The 20,296-nt window shown below is 48.5% G+C and overlaps 1 protein-coding gene across 1 annotated transcript in view; it reads left to right on the plus strand.

Annotated features, from left to right (window-relative positions):
* The first annotated feature begins 1,683 nt into the window (after positions 1–1,683).
* The window catches only part of LOC147084192 (uncharacterized), a 28,221-nt gene continuing 9,608 nt past the window's right edge, over positions 1,684–20,296 (plus strand). Inside the window, exons 1-2 of the mRNA XM_085979318.1 lie at positions 1,684–1,749; positions 9,364–9,794. Of these exons, the coding sequence (XP_085835444.1) occupies positions 1,684–1,749; positions 9,364–9,794 (497 nt within the window). The remainder of the gene's footprint in view (positions 1,750–9,363; positions 9,795–20,296) is intronic.

The following is a 20,296-nucleotide window of genomic DNA, read 5'->3' on the forward strand; positions in this document are numbered from 1 at the left end:
GCAAGCTGGTCACAAAACAGAAAGCAGAGAGTAGGGGTTAAGAGTAGCTATTCAGACTGGCAAAAGGTGGGAAGTGGTGTTCCACAGGGATCGGCGCTGGGACCACTATTGTTCACCATTTACATAAACGATTTGGACACGTGAATCAGAAGAACAATTTCAAAGTTTGTCGATAACACCAAATTGGGAGGTAGAGTTAATACTGAGGAAGACAAAATGCAAGAAGACATTAATAAATTTCAGAATGGGCGTGTAATTGGCAAATGAATTTCACTGTAGATCAGTGTGAGGTGGTGTGTTAATGAATGTCACTATAGATCAGTGTGAGGTGGTGTGTCAATGAATTTCACTGTAGATCAGTGTGAGGTGGTGTGTTAATTAATTTCACTATAGATCAGTGTGAAGCGGTGTGTTAATGAATGTCACTGTAGATCAGTGTGAGGTGGTGTGTTAATGAATGTCACTATAGATCAGTGTGAGGTGGTGTGTCAATGAATTTCACTGTAGATCAGTGTGAGGTGGTGTGTTAATGAATGTCACTATAGATCAGTGTGAGGTGGTGTGTTAATGAATTTCACTATAGATCAGTGTGAGGCGGTGTGTTAATGAATTTCACTCTAGATCAGTGTGAGGTGGTGTTAATGAATTTCACTGTAGATCAGTGTGAGGTGGTGTGTTAATGAATTTCACTATAGATCAATGTGAGGTGGTCTGTTAATGAATTTCACTATAGATCAGTTTGAGGTGGTGTGTTAATGAATTTCACTGTAGATCAGTGTGAGGGGGTGTGTTAATGAATTTCACTATAGATCAGTGTGAGGTGGTGTGTTAATGAATTTTACTATAGATCAGTGTGAGGCGGTGTGTTTTGGTGGGAAGAATAAGGAGGCCACTCACTACTTCGACAAGGGGGTGAAATTGGGTTGCTTTGTGCCTCCCGCGATATTCAGCGGGAGGTTAGCGGCTGAGGTAGTCGGTAGCTCCCCGCAGCACTGCACCGCCGGCAATTACGTCATCGCCACGCGCAGCACCCCGGCTGCAACCCTGGGTTGCGACCCCTGACCTATCGCTGGACGATATGTCCGACCGGGTCAGGGGTCATTTCTGCAGCCACGGTGACGCCACTTAAAGGGCAGGTGTTGGGCAGCAACTTTTTATTTTGGCCGACTGCCAGCACCTGCCCCCTTCCCCTTTCTTCTTCAGTGTGTCGGCCGAGATCGCACAGCCCGGCGCTCCTCTTGATCCGACACCCCACTCCCCGGTGGTCCAGCAGGGCCCCGGTGTGCGCAGTGCTAGGCTCCTCCCCTTTAATCAGGGAGGGAGGTCTGCTATGACATGGTGCTATGTGCCAACGGGCGTGGCTGTTACACGAAGCGCCATGAAATTCACTGGTAGCGCCTCAAGAGGTAGGGGAGCGCTTCCAGTAGCACCCTGCCTCCTGCCTGGGGCGCTACCACTGAATTTAATGCACAGGGCTGCTAACTTTTTCGGGGTGCTAAAATTAGCCCCGGCGCCACCGAATTTCTCCCTAAGCGTCTAAATGGGCTGGAGGAGCAGAGGGATCCCGGGATACAGATACACAAATCACTAAAAGTAGCGACACACGTTAATAAGGCCATTAAAAAAAAGCACTGGGGTACATCCTAAAGGAGCCTTCTGTTCCGTGACTAGGAGCTCTGAACCATGGAAGAGAGCGGCTGGGACATATTTCTCACACGCCTCCAGATTAACCTGCAAAGCAACTTTGCTGTCAGTGAAGAGAGACAAGAAAGACCAAAGTGCCGTTTGCCCCTCTCAGTGTGGCCCTGAAGGACTGTGTCCAGGCTGGAGTTCTGTTCCCGCTGTACGATCCTCCCCCAGATTGTCCTTTCTGAGCTCCAGCCAGGTGATGCTAAACACTCAGGTGGGAAAGACAAAAATCTACAACAATGTGTTTAAAACAAAGTTGATTTATTTGACATATATTCTGAATATTAAACTCCAGCCCAGTTCCCGGAGTTATTAACATCAGCAGAAACAATCCCCACCTGTCAGAATAAACATGGTTCAGTCCTGGATGTGATTAACAGCAGCAATAACAACAGAATCCACCCCCTGCAGTCACTTGTGAACTCGCTGGTGTGTCAGCAGGTGGGATGAGCGAGTGAATCCCTTCCCACACACGGAGCAGGTGAACGGCCTCTCCCCTGTGTGAGTGCATTCGTGTTGTATCAGCTTCCTTTCGCTTTTAAAACTCTTCTCACAGTCAGAACATTTAATAGGTCTCTCATCAGTGTGAACATGTTGATGATCAGTGAGGTGGGATGACCGAGTGAATCCCTTCCCACGCTCAGAGCAGGTGAACGGCCTCTCCCCGGTGTGAATGCGCTGGTGTGTCAGCAGGTTGAATGACTGAGTGAATCCCTTCCCACACTCAGAGCAGGTGAACGGCGTCTCCCCGGTGTGAACACGCTGGTGTTTCAGCAGGTAAGATGACTGAGTGAATCCCTTCCCACACTCAGAGCAGGTGAACGGACTCTCCTCAGTGTGAACACGCTGGTGTTTCAGCAGGTAAGATGACTGAGTGAATCCCTTCCCACACTCAGAGCAGGTGAACGGCCTCTCCTCAGTGTGAACACGCTGGTGTATCAGCAGGTTGGATGACTGAGTGAATCCCTTCCCACACTCAGAGCAGGTGAACGGTCTCTCCCCGGTGTGAACTCGCTGGTGTATCAGCAGGTTGAATGACTGAGTGAATCCCTTCCCACACTCAGAGCAGGTGAACGGCCTCTCCCCGGTGTGAACACGCTGGTGTATCAGCAGTTTGGATGACTGAGTGAATCCCTTCCCACACTCAGAGCAAGTGAACGGCCTCTCCCCGGTGTGAACACGCTGGTGTTTCAGCAGGCTGGATGACTGATTGAATCCCTTCTCACACTCAGAGCAGGTGAACGGCCTCTCCCCAGTGTGAACTCGCTGGTGTTTCAGCAGGTTGGATGACTGAGTGAATCCCTTCCCACACTCAGAGCAGGTGAACGGCCTCTCCCCAGTGTGAACTCGCTGGTGTTTCAGCAGGTCAGATGACTGAGTGAATCCCTTCCCACACTCAGAGCAGGTGAACGGCCTCTCCCCGGTGTGAACTCGCTGGTGTGTCAGCAGGTGGGATGACTGAGTGAATCCCTTCCCACACTCAGAGCAGGTGAACGGCCTCTCCCCACTGTGAACACGCTGGTGTATCAGCAGGATGGATGGCTGAGTGAATCCCTTCCCACACTCAGAGCAGGTGAACGGCCTCTCCCCGGTGTGAATGCGCTTGTGTCTCGATAGGCCAAAGGGTTGGCTGAAGCCTCGTCCACACACAGAACACGTGTACGGTTTCTCCCCGCTGTGAACAGTGCTTTTTGCTTCCATGTTCAGAGGCCGATGATATTCAGATCTGATGAGTCGAGTGACTCTGTCAGATCCTGACGTGATGTTTGGTTTGAGTTTCCTGTCTATAAATCCTCCCCTTCCAGTGCCCTGTAAAATTAATTTGAAACAGGGAGCGTGAGAGACAACCCACAAGAAAACAAAGGCAGGTTGTGAAATTGAGCTCAATGAATCTGGTCAATTGTGGGGCCGGCACTAGAGAAAAGTGACCATGAAAGCTGCTGGATTGTCATAAAAACCCAACTGGTTCACTGATGTCCTTCAGGGAAGGGAATCCGCCACCTGGTCTGGGCCTACACAAGACTCTGGCCTCTATGGGAGGAGAGAGAGAGAGAGGTGGGTGTGGGAGGGGGAGGGGGCGAAGGAAAGGAACTTTATACATCTGCAACTCGACCAGAACTTTGATAGAACCTCCAAAACCCACAACCTCCACCACCTAGAAGGACAAGGGCAGCTGTTGTATGGGAGCACCATCACCTCCAAGTTCCCCTCCAAGTCACACACCATCCTGACTCAGATATATTCATCGTTGCTGGGTCATAATCCTGGAACTCCTTACCGAACAACATTGTGGGAATACCTTCACCACACGGACTGCAGTAGTTCAAGAAGGTGACTCACCACCCCCTTCTCAACGGGAAACTGGGGATTGGCAATACAGGAAACTTTCGTTTAAACGGAGGTTAAATATCCGGAATGCTCTATCCACCGGCAAAATTCAGGAGTGGGTTCAGATAACTTTTTTTACTTTTAGCTGCTTTTTTTCTCCATTTGTGGCTCTGCAAGCGTCTCGCTGAAGCTGTTGCTTAGCTACAGAGACGCTTGCAAGCTGCGCCGACAGTTTTGAAGCTGTTGCTAAGCAACAGGGTTTGTTGCTTCAGACGGAGCTCAGAAGCTCCGTATCTTTCAACTATAGCGCTCGTTTCTCCGGCAGTGTTGATCGACCGGCACCAGCTCGGTCCCGTCAGTGCCGGATACCAGAAAGTTTCCTGTATTTGCTGCTCTTGCGAGCTACGCCCACATCCCAAAAATGAATTAAAACAAATCTGTAGATGTAAACAGGATTAAAAGCCTGTACAGAAATACTTGTTCCTAAAACAATACTCTTTTACTTTGTACGGACAGTGTCTGTGTAACAACCTAATCTCCCCTAGAATCCACGTCCCTTGACAGTCTCACATTGGAAATTGTTGGGTCCTCCTGGGCTCAGAAGTACTGGGGGGTTAAGCCCAGCAGCTTCTCCTCCATCTCCACTCCAGCTCAAACTGAAACATAGAAACATACAAACATAGAAACATAAAAGATAGGAGCAGGAGTAGATTATTCAGCCCCTCAAGCCTGCACCGCCATTCAATGCGATCATGGCTGATTATCCAAATTCAGTACCTGGTCCCTGCTTTCTCCCCATACCCCTTGATCCCTTTAGCTTTAAGAAATATATCCAACTCCTTCTTGAATATATTTAATGTATTGGCCTCTACTGCCTTCTGTGGTAGAGAATTCCATAGGTTCACCACTCTCTGGGCGAAGAAATTCCTCCTCATTACTGTCCTAAATGGCTTACCCCGTATCCTTAGACTGTGACCACTGGTTCTGGACTCCCTGACCATCGGGAACATCCTTCCTGCATCTAGTCTGTCCAGTCCTGTCAGAATTTTATAAGTTTCAATGAGATCCCCTCTCATTCTTCTAAACTCCAGTGAGTACAAGCCCAATCGTCCCAATCTCTCCTCATACGTAATTCCTGCCATCCCAGGTATCAGCCTGGTAAATCTTCGTTGAACTCCTTGCACGGCAAGAACATCCTTCCTCAGATAAGGCGACCAAAACTGCACACAATACTCACAATGTGGTCTCACCAAGGCCCTGTACAACTGCAGCAAGACATCCTTGTTCCTGTACTCAAACCCTCTTGCTACGAAGGCCAACATACCATTTGCCTTCTTAACCGCCTGCTGCACCTGCATGCTTACCTTCAGCGACTGGTGCACAAGGACACCCAGGTCTCATTGCACTTCCCCTTCTCCCAATCTATTGCCGTTCAGATAATAATCTGCCTTCCTGTTTTTGCCACCAAAGTGGATAACCTCGCATTTATCCACATTATACTGCATCTGCCATACTTCTGCCTAATCACCCAACCTGTCCAAATCATACTGGAGTTTTTCGGCATCCTCCTCACACACGCCCACCCTGCTTTGTGTCGTCTGCAAACTTGGAGATGTTACATCTAGTTCCCTCGTCTAGATCATTTATATATATTGTGAATAGCTGGGGTCCTAGGACCGATCCCTGTGGTACCCCACTAGTCACTGCCTGCCACTCGGAAAAAGACCAGTTTATTCCAACTCTTTGCTTCCTGTCTGCCAACCAGTTCTCTATCCAAGTCAGTACCTTGCCCCCAATCCCATGTGCCTTAACTTTACACGCTAATCTCTTATACGGTACCTTATTGAAAGCCTTCTGAAAGTCCAAATACACCACATTCACTGGTTCTCCCTTATCTATTCTACCAGATACATCCTCAAAAAATTCCAGTAGATTAGTCAAGCATGATTTACCTTTTGTAAATCCATGTTGACTTTGTCCGATCCTGTCACTGTTTTCCAAGTGTTCTGCTGTTACATCTTTTATAATGGACTCTAGCATTTTCCCCACTCCCGATATAATTCCCCGTTTTCTCTCGACCACCTTTTTGAATAGTGGGGTAATATTAGCTGCCCTCCAACCCATGGGAACTGTTCCAGAGTCTATCGAATTTTGGAAGATGGCCAGCAATGCATCTACTGTTTCTAGGGCTACTTCCTTAAGTACCCTAGGATGTCGATTATCAGGCCCTGGGGATTTATCGGCCTTCAATCCCGTCAATTTCCCTAACACCATTTCCCTACAAATACTGATTTCTTTCAGTTCCTCCCTCTCATTAGACCCTATGTTCCTCGACATCTCTGGGAGGTTATTTGTGTCCTCCTTTGTGAAGACAGAACCAAAGTATGTATTTAATTGGCCTGCCATTTCTTTGTTCCCCATTATAAATTCCCCTGATTCTGACTGCAAGGGACCTATACTTGACTTCACCAATCTTTTTCTCTTCACATATCTACAGTTAGTTTTTATGTTCCCTGAAAGCTTACTCTCATACTCTATTTTCCCCCATTTAATTAATCCCTTTGTCCTCCTTTGCTGAATCCTAAACTGCTTCCAATCCTCAAGTTTACTACGTTTTCTGGCCAATTTATATGTCCTCTCCTTGGATCTTACGCCATCCCTAATTTCCCTTGTTAGCCACAGTTGAGTCACACTTTTTGTTTTACTTTTATGCCAAACAAGGATGAACAAATTCTGTAGTTCATCCATGCGATCTTTGAATGTTTGCCATTGCCTATCCACTGTCAACCCTTTGAGTAACATTCCCCAAACAATCCTACCCAACTCGTGCCTCATACCATCATAGTTTCCTTTATTTAAATTCAGGACCCTAGTCTCTGAGTCAACTGCTTCACTCTCCATCTTAATGAAGAATTCTATCATATTATGATCGCTCTGATCCAAGGGGCCTCGCACAACAAGATTGCTAATTAATCCTTTCTCATTACATAATACCCAGTCTAAGATGGCCTGATCTCTAGTTGGTTCCTCGACATATTGGTCCAAGAAACCATCCCGTATACACTCCAGGAATCCCTCCTCCACAGTATGGTTACTAATTTGGTTAGTCCAATTTATATGTAGATTAAAGTCACCCATGATAACTGCTGTGCCCTTATTGCACGCATCTCTAACTTCCCATTTAATGCCATCCCCAACCTCTGCATTACTGTTTGGAGGTCTGTATAACACTCCCACTAACGTTTTCTGCCCCTTGGTATTTCTCAGCTCTACCCATACAGATTCCACATCATCAGAGCCAATATCCTTCCTTTCAATTGTGTTAATCTCCTCTTTAAAAAGCAATGCTACCCCACCTCCTTTTCCTTTTTGCCGATCTTTCCTGAATATTGAAAACCCCTGGATGTTGAGTTCCCAGCCTTGGTCACCCTGGAGCCATGTTTCCGGAATCCCAATCATATCATATCCGTTTACCTCTATTTGCGCAGATAATTCATCCACCTTATTACGAATGCTCCTCGCATTAAGACACAAGGCCTTCAGGCTTGTTTTTTTAACACTCTTACACCTTTTAGAATTATTATTTACTGTGGCCATGTTTGATTTAAACCCTTGCTTTCTCTGAACACCACCTTTGTTTTTCTCCTTCCTGTCTTTTGCTTCTATCCTGGTTTCCCTTTCCTCTGTTTCCCTGCTCAGGTTCCCAACCCCCTGCCATTTTAGTTTAAACCCTCCCCCACAGCACTAGCAAACACTCCCCCTAGGACAGCGGTCCTGGTCCTGCCCAGGTGCAAACCGTCCAGTTTGTACTAGCCCCACCTCCCCCAGAACCAGTTCCAATGTCCCAGGAATTTGAATCCCTCCCCCATGCACCATTCCTCTAGCCACGTAGTCATCTGAAATATCCTTCTATTTCTACTCTGACTAGCACGTGGCACTGGTAGCAATCCTGAGATTACTACCTTGGAGGTCCTATTTTTTAATTTACCTCCTAACCCCCTATATTCAGCTTTTAGGACCTCATCCCGTTTTTTTACCTATATCGTTGGTACCTATATGCACCACGACAATTGGTTGTTCACCCTCCCCTTCCAAAATGTTCTGCAGCCGCTCTGAGGCATTCTTGACCCTTGCACCAGGAAGGCAACATACCATCCTGGAGTCACATTTGCAGCCGCAGAAACGCCTATTTATTCCCCTTACAATAGAATCCCTTATTACTATAGCTCTCCCAATCTTTTTCCTCCCGTCCTGTGCAGCAGAACCACCCACGTTGCCAGGAAGTTGGCTGCTGCTGCCTTCCCCTGATAAGCCATCCTCCCCAACAATATCCAAAGCAGTATATCTGTTTGAGAGGGGGATGGTCACTGGGGAACCCTGCACTACCTGCCTGCATCTACTGCTCTGCCTGGTGGTCACCCATTCTCTTGCTGCCTGTGTAGCCTTTACCTGCGGTGTGACCAACTCCCTAAATGTGCTATCCACGATGTCCTCAGAATTGCGAATGCTCCAGTATGTATCCACTCGCAGCTCCAGCGCTGCAATGCGGTCTGTCAGTAGCTGCAGCTGGATACACTTCCCGCACACATGGTTATCAGGGACACAGGAAGTGTCACAAGAATTACAGACACCCTATAAACTCTGCCGCCTCGCTCTTTATATCACCGTCGCCGCTCCTCACAGGTCCGCTGCTGTGGGGCTTACCTGCTCCACCACCTCGCTTTATATCACCACCGCCGCTCCTCATAGGTCCGCCGCCGCCGTGGGGCCTACCTGTGCCTCGGATAATAGATACATAGAAGATAGGAGCAGGACGATAGCAAAATACTGCAGATGTTGGAAATCCGAAATAACAACAGAAAATGCTGGAAAAACTCAGCAGGTCAGGCAACATCCGTGGAGAGAAATTTGAGTTGACGTTTCGGGTTGGACCCTTCTTCAAAACTGGAAAGAAAAGAAACTAGAGCGAAGGCAGGGCTGCGATCGGACAAAAGAATAAAAGAAACAAAAGAAGTAAAAGAGATTAGAAGCTAGACGAGATGGTAATAGGCTGGGATTGGGTGTAAAGTGTACTGGCAGGGCAAAAGATAGCTGCCAGGTGTGAGAGAGAAACAAAAGGAAAGGGGGGGGGAAAAGGAGTGGAACAATTACAAGAGAAAATGAAATGGGGGCCGAGCTTATGATCTGAAATTGTTGAACTCGATATTGAGTCCGGAAGGCTGCAGACTGCCTAATCGGAAGATGAGGTGCTGTTCCTCGAGTTTACGTTGAGCTTCCGTGGAACAATACAAGAGGCCAAGGACGGTGAGGTCCGAGTGGGAATGGAGCGGTGAATTAAAATGACAGACGACACATCAGCGAGTTCACACTGACGAGAGGCCCTTTAAATGTTCTGACTGTGGTAAGAGCTTTAAAAGCTCAGGGGAGCTGAAGGGGCACCAGCGAGTTCACACTAACGAGAGACCCTTTAAATGTTCTGAGTGTGGGAATAGTTTTAAAAGCTCCCGGGAGCTCAAGAGACACCAACACCTACACACTTGGGAGAGGCCGTTCACCTGCTCCGTGTGTGGGAAGGGATTCACTCGGTCATCCTACGTGCTGGTACATCAGCGAGTTCACACTGGGGAGAGATCGTTCACCTGCTCCGTGTGTGGGAAGGGATTCACTCAGTCATCCCGCCTGCTGTTACATCAGCGAGTTCACACTGGGGAGAGACCGTTCACCTGCTCCATGTGTGGGAAGGGATTCACTCAGTCATCCAACCTGCTGACACACCAGCGACTTCACACTGATCATAGACTCTAACAGCACAGATGGAGGTGATTCAGCCCATCGTGTCTGTGCCCATCGTGTCTTTGAAAGAGCTGTCCAATTTAGTCCCAAACCCCAGCTTTATCCCCAGAACTCTGCAAACTAGTCCTCTTCAAGGACTCGTCCAATTACTGTTTGAAAGTTCCTGTGGAACCTCATTCCAGCATCCTTTCAGATGGTGCGTTCCAGATCTGAACAACCCTCTGTATGAAAACAATTCTCCTCATTTCACCTATAGTTCTTTTAGTAACTATTTTAAATCTGTGACCTTTGGTTACCGACGCACTTGCCAGAGTGAACAGTTTCTCTCTACTTGCTCGATCAAAACCCCTCATCATTTTGAACACCTCTATTAGGTCTCCCCTTAACCTTCTCTGCTCTAAGGGGAACAATCCCAGCTTCTCCAGTCTCTCCACATAACTGAAGTCCCTCTTCCCTGGTACCATCCTGGTCAACCTCCTCTGCACGCTCTCCAAGGCCTTGACATCCTTCCTGAAGTGTGGTGCCCAGAACTGTACACAAGACTCCAGCTGAGGCCAAAACCCTGCAGCTGTACAAAACCCTGGTTAGACCACACCTGGAGCACTGTGAGCAGTTCTGGGCACCACACCTTAGGAAGGATATATTGGCCTTGGAGGGAGTGCAGCGTAGGTTTACCAGAATGATACCTGGACTTCAAGGGTTAAGTTACGAGGAGGGATTACACAAATTAGGGTTGTATTCCCTGGAATTTAGAAAGTTAAGGGGTGATCTGATCGAAGTTTTCAGGATATTAAGGGGAACAGATAGGGTAGATAGAGAGAAACTATTTCCGCTGGTTGGGGATTCTAGGACTGGGGGCATAGTCTAAAAATTAGAGCCAGACCTTTCAGGAGTGAAATTAGGAAACACTTCTACACACAAAGGGTGATAGAAGTTTGGAACTCTCTTCCGCAAACAGCAATTGATGCGAGATCAATTGTTAATTTTAAATCTGAGATTGATAGGTTTTTGTTAACCAAAGGTATTAAGGGATATGGGCCAAAGGCGGGTGTATGGAGTTAGGTCACAGATCAGCCATGATCTCATTGAATGGCGGAACAGGCTCGAGGTGCTGAATGGCCTCCTCCTGTCCTATGTTCGTAACTAGTGATTTGTAAAGGTTTAGTGTAACTTCCTTGTTTTTGTATTCAATGGTGTGGAGATGCCGGAGTTGGACTGGGGTGGACAAATGTAAGAAGTCACACAACACCAGGTTGTAGTCCAACAGTTTTATTTGAAATCACAAGCTTTCGGAGCGCTGCTCCTTCGTCAGGTGAAGTGGAGATGTGCTGCCTTCCTTTAGGAATTTATGTTAGTTTTCCAGTTAATTCAGGGGTTTGAGTAATTTGGGTCGATTTCCATTGTGTGCCGCCACCTAGTGGATATTTGGTACCTAGCAAGTGCCGTAAAGCGCAGTAAAGTGCAGTAAAGCACAGTAAAGTGCAGTAAAGTAAACTACTGTGTATCACAGACCTGCAGCCACACATGGTCTGGGAAGTTATAAGAACATAACATAAGAAATAGGAGCAGGAGTAGGCCAATCGGCCCCTCGAGCCTGCTCCACCATTCAATAAGATCATGGCTGATCTGATCCTAATCTCAAATCTTCTATCACTCTCCATCCACCCGAACCCATGTGATCTCCCGGGAGAGGCGAAAAACCAGATAAAAAACCCAATGGCCAATTTGGGAGAAAAAAATCTGGGAAATTCCTCTCCAACCCATCTAGGCGATCGAAATTCGTCCAGGAGATAACTCTGTCCCTATATTTTCTACAGTACTTACCTTCTGTAAAGGCGATCTCCACCCCAGCCAGGAACAGGAATAAAACCATCTCCTGAAATCTAACACAGAATTAGAACACAGTAGGAGCAGAACCAGGCTACACGGCCCCTGGGCCCACTCCACTACCCACAGGGCCATGACCATTCTGAACCTAGACTCATGTCCAATTTCCTGCCCGCTCCCCGTAAACCCTTAATTCCCTTTACTTCTAGGAAACTATCTATTTCTGTTTTAAATTTATTTAATGATGTAGCTTCCACAGCTTTCTGGGGCAGCAAATTCCACAAACCTACCACCCTCTGAGTGAAGAAGTTTCTCCTCATCTCAGTTTTGAAAGAGCAGCCCCTTATTCTAAGATTATGCCCCCTAGTTCTAGTTTCACCCATCATTGGGAACATCCTCACCGCATCCACCCGATCAAGCCCCTTCACAATCTTATCTGTTTCAATAAGATCGCCTCTCATTGTTCTGAACTCCAATGAGTAGAGTCCAAATCTACTCAACCTCTCCTCATATGACCACCCCCTCATCCCTGGGATTAACCGAGTGAACCTTCTTTGTACTGACTCGAGAGCAAGTATGTCTTTTCTTAAGTATGGACACCAAAACTGTATGCAGTATTCCAGGTGCGGTCTCACCAATACCTTGTACAACTGCAGCAATTCCTCCCTGTTTTTATATTCCATCCCCCTAGCAATAAAAGCCAACATTCCATTGGCCTTCTTGATCACTTGCTGCACCTGCATACTAACTTTTTGAGTTTCGTGCACCAGGACCCCCAGGTCCCTTTGTATTCTTGTCATGCTCCAGCCTTGGACACTATTTGTCTGTAAGTATTTGAGAATGTTATAGATGATTAGTGTACACTATATTTTGCAGAAAATGTTTAGTTTGTAACTTTTCTCTGTAAGCAAACTTACACAGCTAGCCGTGAAGTGCTCGCTCTCTGTCTAGCTGGTTAACTTGTAGCTGTATTTTGATGCACTATGTACAGGGCTCATTTAAAGAGAATGCCTTTCAGTTTGCTAAATGTATATTCACAGTAAGCTGTGTTTCCACGTGTTTTGGTAAGTTACATGCCAAATGTACTGTGTTGCTCAGGCGTACCTAAATTTGTGTATGTATATCAGTTATGTGCTTGTGTACTAATGTGTGCTTCCATTTCTGTGTTGTATTTCAGTTTCACAATAAGAATCTTTCAGTAAAGTTTGCAAGAAAAGCCAAGCCTTGTGATTTTTATGGGAAGATATCAAGTTGTTAGCTACCTGTCTAGCTCTGCATAGGAACGCGCTGCAAGGGCAGAATAGGAGAGAGGCATAAAGACACAGCTTATATAGTCAGAGAATAATGCCAGATGATTACAGGTAATCTTTCTAACTGCCATTTATCACACCTCGGCAGAGAGATAATCAGAGCGATCAAAGGTGTGAATGGTGTCCAAACAGGTTAGTCAGGAAAACATTACATCAAAGAACAATGAGGTGGGGTCACAAGGGGTGAAATGTTGCAGATGCTGGGGTCTGCTGGAAATCACAGCAGGTCCGGCCGCATCTGTGTAGAGAGAACAAGCCAACGACAACTCGACTCTGGGTGACCCTACGTCAGGTGCGGTTACATGTAGCGTGACATGAACCCAAGATCGCGGTTGAGGCCGTCCTCATGAGTGCGGAACTTGGCTATCAGTTTCTGCTCGACGATTTTGCGTTGTCGTGTGTCTCGAAGGCCGCCTTGGAGAATGCTTACCCGAAGATCGGAGGTTGAATGTCCTTGACTGCTGAAGTGTTCCCCGACTGGGAGGGAACACTCCTGCCTGGCGATTGTTGCGCGGTGTCCGTTCATCCGTTGTCGCAGTGTCTGCATGGTCTCGCCGATGTACCATGCTCCGGGGCATCCTTTCTCCAGTCCCTTGTTCAGGGCCCGGGGCCCGGGGAGGCTGTGGGCCTTTATTCCCCGCATTGGACACAAGGCTCTTTGTCTCACAACACACTGGCTCAGGTTTTAATAGAGACTTTTTAAATTCATCAATAAAAGCAGATAAATCTCGTGGAACAAAATATTTAATATTTGGGAGTAAAAATACTGTTATTTTTCCTCTGTGGAATTTGTTAGTTTCCGACAATAACAACAATTTGTTTTTATAGAACGTATTTAATGTAGTAAAATGTCCCAACATGCTTCACGGGAGTGTTACAAAACAAAATTTGACACCAGGCACAAACCAAGCATATTCCCATAAGGAGGAAAGATGGGGCGACCAAAGCTCAAGCTCCCTGGATGACAAAGGATGTAGACGTTAGAATAAAACAGAAAAAGGAGGTTTACGACAAATGTCAGGTATAGAATGCAGTCAAAAACCAGGAGAATAGAGAGAGTGGGGGGAAATTGAAAAAGGATATATGAAAGAAAGACTTGCATTTATATAGCGCCTTTCACAACCACCAGACATCTCAAAGCTCTTTACAGCCAATGAAGTACTTTTGAAGTGGAGTCATTGTTGTAATGTGGGAAACACGGCAGCCAATTTGTGCTCAGCAAGCTCCCACAAACAGCATTGTGATAATAACCAGGTAATCTGTTTTTGTTATGTTGGTTGGGGGATAAATATTGGCCAGGACACCGGGGATAACTCCCTTACTCTTCTTCAAAAGAGTGCCATGGGATCTTTTACATCCACCTGAGAGCAGACGGGACCTCAGTTTAAAGTCTCATCAGAAACAGTGCAGCACTCCCTCAGCACTGCACTGGAGTGTCAGGCTAGCTTTATGTGCTCAAGTCCCTGGAGTGGGACTAGAACTCACAACCTTCTGACTCAGAGAGCAAGTGTGCTGCCCACTGAGCCACAGCTGACACAAGGGAGAGAAGACAAGGAAAGATTAGTGGGTAATGTAAAAGGGAACCCAAAAATCTTTTACAAACATATGAAAAGTAAAAGGATAGTTAAAGGAATGGTGGGGCCGATTAGGGACCAAATAGGAGCTCATCATACGGAGGCAGAGGGCGTGGCTGAGGTACTGAATGAGTACTTAGCATCTGTCTTCACAAAAGAAGAGGATGAAGTTAATGTCACAGTAGAGGAGGGGGGGAGTAGAGAAATTGGATAAAAATGGATAGAAAGGAGGTGCTAAATAGGTTGTCATCACTCAAAGTTAACAAGTCACCCAGTCCAGGTGGATGCATCCTAGATTGCAGAGGGAAGCTAGGGTGGAGATAGCAGAAGCTCCGACCACAATCTTTCAATCTCCCTCAGATATATGGGAGTGGTGACAGAGGACTGGAGGATTGCAAATGTTACACCCTGTTTAAAAAAAGGGGAGAGGGATAAACCTGGTAACTACAGGCCAATCAGTCTCATGTCAGTGGTGTAGGTGGGCATCCTTTACCTGGTTTACGGTAATTTACCTGGTCAGGCAGCCTTTGCCACTGCACTGTGACCAATTCCAATCAGCAGTTTTGAATCGCTAAACCCCCCCTCCAGTTCTGACTTGAGGAACTGATAATTAATGATATATTAAAAACGGACAAATGGTCTGGATGCAAGAAAGTGACTGATGTGCTATCAATTCCTCATAAAAGACAGAGAGTTAATTAATAGGCTTTTATTAGCAAAGAACAGAGCATGCCTCTCGTGGTTGCCTGGTATCCAAAAGGGCAGGGGGCTGCAGAGCAGTCACCTTTATACCCGGGCATGTGGGTGGAGCCAGGGGCGGAGTCAGCTGAGGCATGCATAGGCACAACAGTGTGCAACAACAACAACAACAATAATAACAAACAGTGGTTTACCACATTCACCCCTTGTTTAAAATTGAGTCCGGCGGGGTGAAGTGTACTAAAAGGTCGTGTAACCTAAAAGTTCGTGTAATTAAGTCTATCAGGTGGCCTTGTATGCCGTCCTGATCGTCGTAGCAGCGGCGGTGATGGTGCAGCATCCAACGCCGAACCTGGCGTCCCGTTGAGAGGTTGTGTAGTCAATGGCGGGTCCTGGGGATGCGGCATGCCGTCTACAGAGGTCGGGGTGTGGGTAGTGGTGGGTGGCGATGGTGGTGTCTCAGGGGCACCCGAAGGTGCGAGGTCTCGTGTGGAGACTGTGTCCTCCCGCCCGTCCGGGCACGCTACGTAAGCGTACTGGGGGTAGGCGTGGGTAGTGGTGGGTGGCGAAGGAAGTGTTTCGGGAACACCCGAAGGTGCGAGGTCTCGTATGGAGACTGTGTCCTCCCGCCCGTCCGGGTACACCACGTAAGCATACTGAGGGTTGGCGTGGAGGAGGCTCACCCTCTCGACCAGGGGGTCCGTCTTATGGGACCTCACGTGCTTCCGCAGTAGGACGGGTCCTGGAGAAGTCAGCCATGTCGGTAACGAGACCCCCGACGTGGACTTCCTGGGGAAGGAGAACATTCTCTCATGAGGGGTGGCATTGGTGGCTGTACAGAGCAGTGACCGAATGGAATGGAGCGCCGCAGGGAGGACCTCCTGCCAGCGAGAGGTCGGAAGGCCCTTAGATTTCAAGTTTAAAAGGACTGCCTTCCAGACCGTCGCATTCTCTCTTTCCACCTGGCCATTCCCCCGGGGGTTGTAGCTGGTGATCCTGCTTGTAGCAATACCTCTTGCGAGCAGGTACTGATGAAGTTCGTCGCTCATGAAGGATGAGCCCCTGTCGCTATGAATATAGCTAGGGAAACCGAACAATGCGAAGAGGTCATTCAGACATTTAATGACCGTGGTACTGGTCATGTCTGAGCAAGGGATGGCAAACGGGAAACGGGAGTACTTGTCAATTATATTGAGGAAGTACACATTGCAGTCAGAGGAGGGGAGGGGCCCTTTAAAATTGCCGCTCAGCCGCTCGAAGGGGCGCGTGGCTTTGATCAGGCTCGCTCTGTCTGGCCTATAAAAATGCGGTTTGCACTCGGCACAGATTTGGCAGTTCCTGGTCAAGGTCCTGACCTCCTCAATGGAGTAGGGCAGGTTACGGGATTTGATGAAATGGAAAAACCTGGTGACGCCCGGGTGGCAGAGGTCATTGTGGAGGGTCTTCAGTCTATCAACCTGCGCGTTGGTGCATGTACCTCGAGATAGGGCATCTGGGGGCTCATTGAGTTTCCCGGGCCGGTACAAGATATCGTAATTGTAGGTGGAGAGTTCGATTCTCCACCTCAAGATCTTGTCATTCTTGATTTTGCCCCTCTGCTTATTATTAAACATAAAAGCTACTGACCGCTGGTCAGTGAGCAGGGTAAATCGTTTTCCGGCCAGGTAATGCCTCCAATGTCGCACGGCTTCCACAATGGCCTGGGCCTCCTTTTCGACAGAGGAGTGTCGAATCTCGGGGCCCTGGAGGGTCCTTGAGAAAAAGGCCACGGGTCTCCCCGCCTGGTTAAGGGTTGCAGCTAGGGCAAAGTCGGATGCGTCGCTCTCCACTTGGAAAAGGATGGACTCATCCACTGCGTGCATTGTGGCCTTCGCAATATCTCTTTTTATGAGAGTGAAGGCTGCACATGCCTCTGCTGTCAGGGGGAAGGAGGCGGACTTGATGAGGGGTCTGGCTTTGTCCGCATAGTTGGGCACCCACTGAGCATAGTACGAGAAAAACCCTAGGCATCTCTTCAGTGCTTTTTGGCAGTGGGGGAGGGGGAGCTCCATAAGGGGGCGCATTCTGTCAGGGTCAGGGCCGATGACTCCGTTCTCCACTACGCAGCCAAGAATGGCAAGGCGCGTGGTACGAAACATACATTTGTCCTTGTTGTATGTTAGATTCAGCCGCTGGGCCGTACAGAGGAATTTCTCTAGGTTAACATCATGGTCCTGCTGGTCGTGGCCGCAGATGGTGACGTTGTCTAGATAGGGGAAAGTGGCCTGGAGCGCGTTCTGGTCAACCATCTGGTCCATCTCCCGTTGGAAGACTGAAACCCCGTTGGTGACGCCGAAGGGAACTCTGAGGAAGTGGTAGAGACGACCGTCAGCTTCAAAAGCTGTGTACTGGCGGTCCTCAGCCCTGATGGGGAGCTGGTGGTATGTCGACTTCAGAACAATTGTCGAGAACACCCGGTATTGTGCTATCTGATTGACCATGTCAGATATGCGGGGGAGTGGGTATACATCTAACTGGGTGTAGCGATTGATCGTCTGGCTGTAGTCAATAACTAGGCGCTGTTTTCCGCCAGTCTTCACTACCACCACTTGTGCTCGCCATGGGCTGGTGCTACTCTCAATAATCCCTTCCTTCAGGAGTCTTGCTACCTCGGATTTATGAAGCTCCTATCCCCGGCACTGTAACGCCTGCTTTTGGTAGTGATGGGCTTACAGTCGCGGGTGAGGTTAGTGAACAAGGAGGGGGGGGGACTTTAAGGGTGGAGAGGCTGCAAATGGTGCACGGCGGGCGATTTAAAAGCTGCTGGCTGCAGACTGTGAGTGGGGGGAGGGGTCCGTCGTATGCTAATGTGACACTTTTAAGGTGGCACTGAAAATCCAACCCCAGTAGAACGGCAGCGCAGAGATGGGGCAGGACCAGAAGTTTAAAATTTTTGTATTCTGTGCCCCGTACTGAAAGGGTCAGTACACAGTAGCCACCGACGTCTGCTGACTGGGCTTTGGAAGCCGTAGAGATCCGATGGCGCATCGGCAGGACCGGGAGAGAGTAACTGCACACCGTGTCGGGGTGGATAAAGCTCTCCATGCTCCCGCTGTCAAAAAGGCAGGTAGTGGCGCGGCCGTTTACCGTAATGTCCATCATGGACCTGGACAGTTGATGAGGGAGAGATTGGTCCAGTGTCACGGAGGCCAGCGTATGGTCAAGCGAGTCGATGTGGTCGTCAGATGAGGCGGTGGTTGAGTCCGGGTCCCCCGTGATTGAAGTTGGAGGCGTCCAAGATGGCGGACAAAATGGCGGCGCCCATGATCCCGATCCCCACGCGGCTGGGGGAGCACAAGATGGCGGACAAGATGGCTGCCCCCACGGTTCGCACGCGGCGCTGCTGGCGTTAGCGGTTTTACCTTTGCAGGCGCTGACATAGTGTCTTTTCTTCCCGCAGCCGGAGCAGGTAGCGTTTTTCGCCGGGCAGCGTGCTCTGGGGTGTTTTGCCTGGCCACAAAAATAACATTTCTGTGCCTTGGACATCGCTGCAGCAGTTGGAGGTGGTGGTCCCATGACCCAAGGTTGCGGCGTCCACGGTGCGGAGCGGTTAGGGGAGAAAGCGTCCATATTCCTGTGGGCCGCGTCGAGCGAGAGGGACACTGCCTTTTTCAGGTCTATTTCTCCCTTCTCCAACAGTCTCTGCCGGGAGTAGTCGGACCTTAGACCCGCAGCGAAAGCATCTCGGATCAGTCCCTCCGTGTGTGCTGCGGCTGATACTTCTTTGCAATCGCAGCCTCGGCCGGGTATCCGTAGTGCCCGTAGGAAGGCCTCCACCGATTCCCCGGGCTGCTGTCTGCGGGATCTTAAGAGGTGCCGGGCATAGACCGTATTTACCGGGCGTGCGTATTGCCCTTTAAGCAGATCGATAGCCGCCGCGTAGGTCGTCGCGTCCTGGATTAGTGTATAAACTTGGTGGCTCACCTTTGAGGCCAGGATTTTCAGCTTGTTTTCGTCTAGGGTCACAGTTGAGGCTTCCAGGTAAGCCTCGAAGCAACGCAGCCATTGAGCGAATTTGGTAGCCGAACCCGCTTCTTGGGGGGTCTAGGTCCAGGCATGTTGGTCTGAGGGCTCGCAGCAGCGCCTGCTGCTCAGCGTTTCGCGCCGTCGGTTGATGCAGCTCCTGCTGTTCAGCATTTGGACCCGACATTTTGTTTTGCTAATAAAATTGATGCGCTATCAATTCCTCATAAAAGACAGAGAGTTAATTAATAGGCTTTTATTAGCAAAGAACAGAGCATGCCTCTCGTGGTTGCCTGGTATCCAAAAGGGCAGGGGGCTGCAGAGCAGTCACCTTTATACCCGGGCATGTGGGTGGAGCCAGGGGCGGAGTCAGCTGAGGCATGCATAGGCACAACAGTGTGCAACAACAACAACAACAATAACAAACAGTGGTTTACCACAGTGACATTTTATTAAAACTAAAGAAACTACACCACACGATCAAAGTAATCACGGTAAAATTGCTTAACAGGGGAAGGCAGATGGCAAAAATGAGGGATAAATGGCTACAATGTTAACCTTACAATCTTAGCAACATTTCCCTTAAATTACCACCCCTTTACTTCTCACTAGATTGTCTTGCGAGTGGGTCAAAACCTTGTTCACCTGCAGTCCAAAGAGTAAGAGACAAAAAAGGGGGCTGAGGACTTCCTGGGCTTAATCTTTATACCCTGGGAGTCCCTGTTGTTTTTGCGCCGAAAAGGTCCGTGCGCAATTTTGCGCCGAAAAGTCCGAATACACAAGAGAAGGGCTTTTAACTTCCTCCATTCATACATGGAGGCATCACGTAGTAGTCAATTTCAGTGAATGGATGTGTGTAAACAACCCATTGTGCTTGCTGTCCGATGATTGGCTGATTCAAACGGGCTACTCCCCAGTGTAAACAAGCAGCTTGTAGGTTACCGGACCCGCCCAATACCACAGGGTGACTGACAGCTCGGGCTCCATTCAAACTTACTACAGGGCAGCGCTGAGCTTTTCATATGCTAACAGCCTGTCTGTCCTTTTCTGCTGCCTTTTAAAATTCTGTTTCCA

Source organism: Somniosus microcephalus, unplaced genomic scaffold (genome assembly GCF_052327205.1).
Source record: "Somniosus microcephalus isolate GS21.2 unplaced genomic scaffold, FLI_Smic_1.0 unresolved_chr9, whole genome shotgun sequence".
NCBI classification, from domain to species: Eukaryota; Metazoa; Chordata; class Chondrichthyes; order Squaliformes; family Somniosidae; genus Somniosus; species Somniosus microcephalus.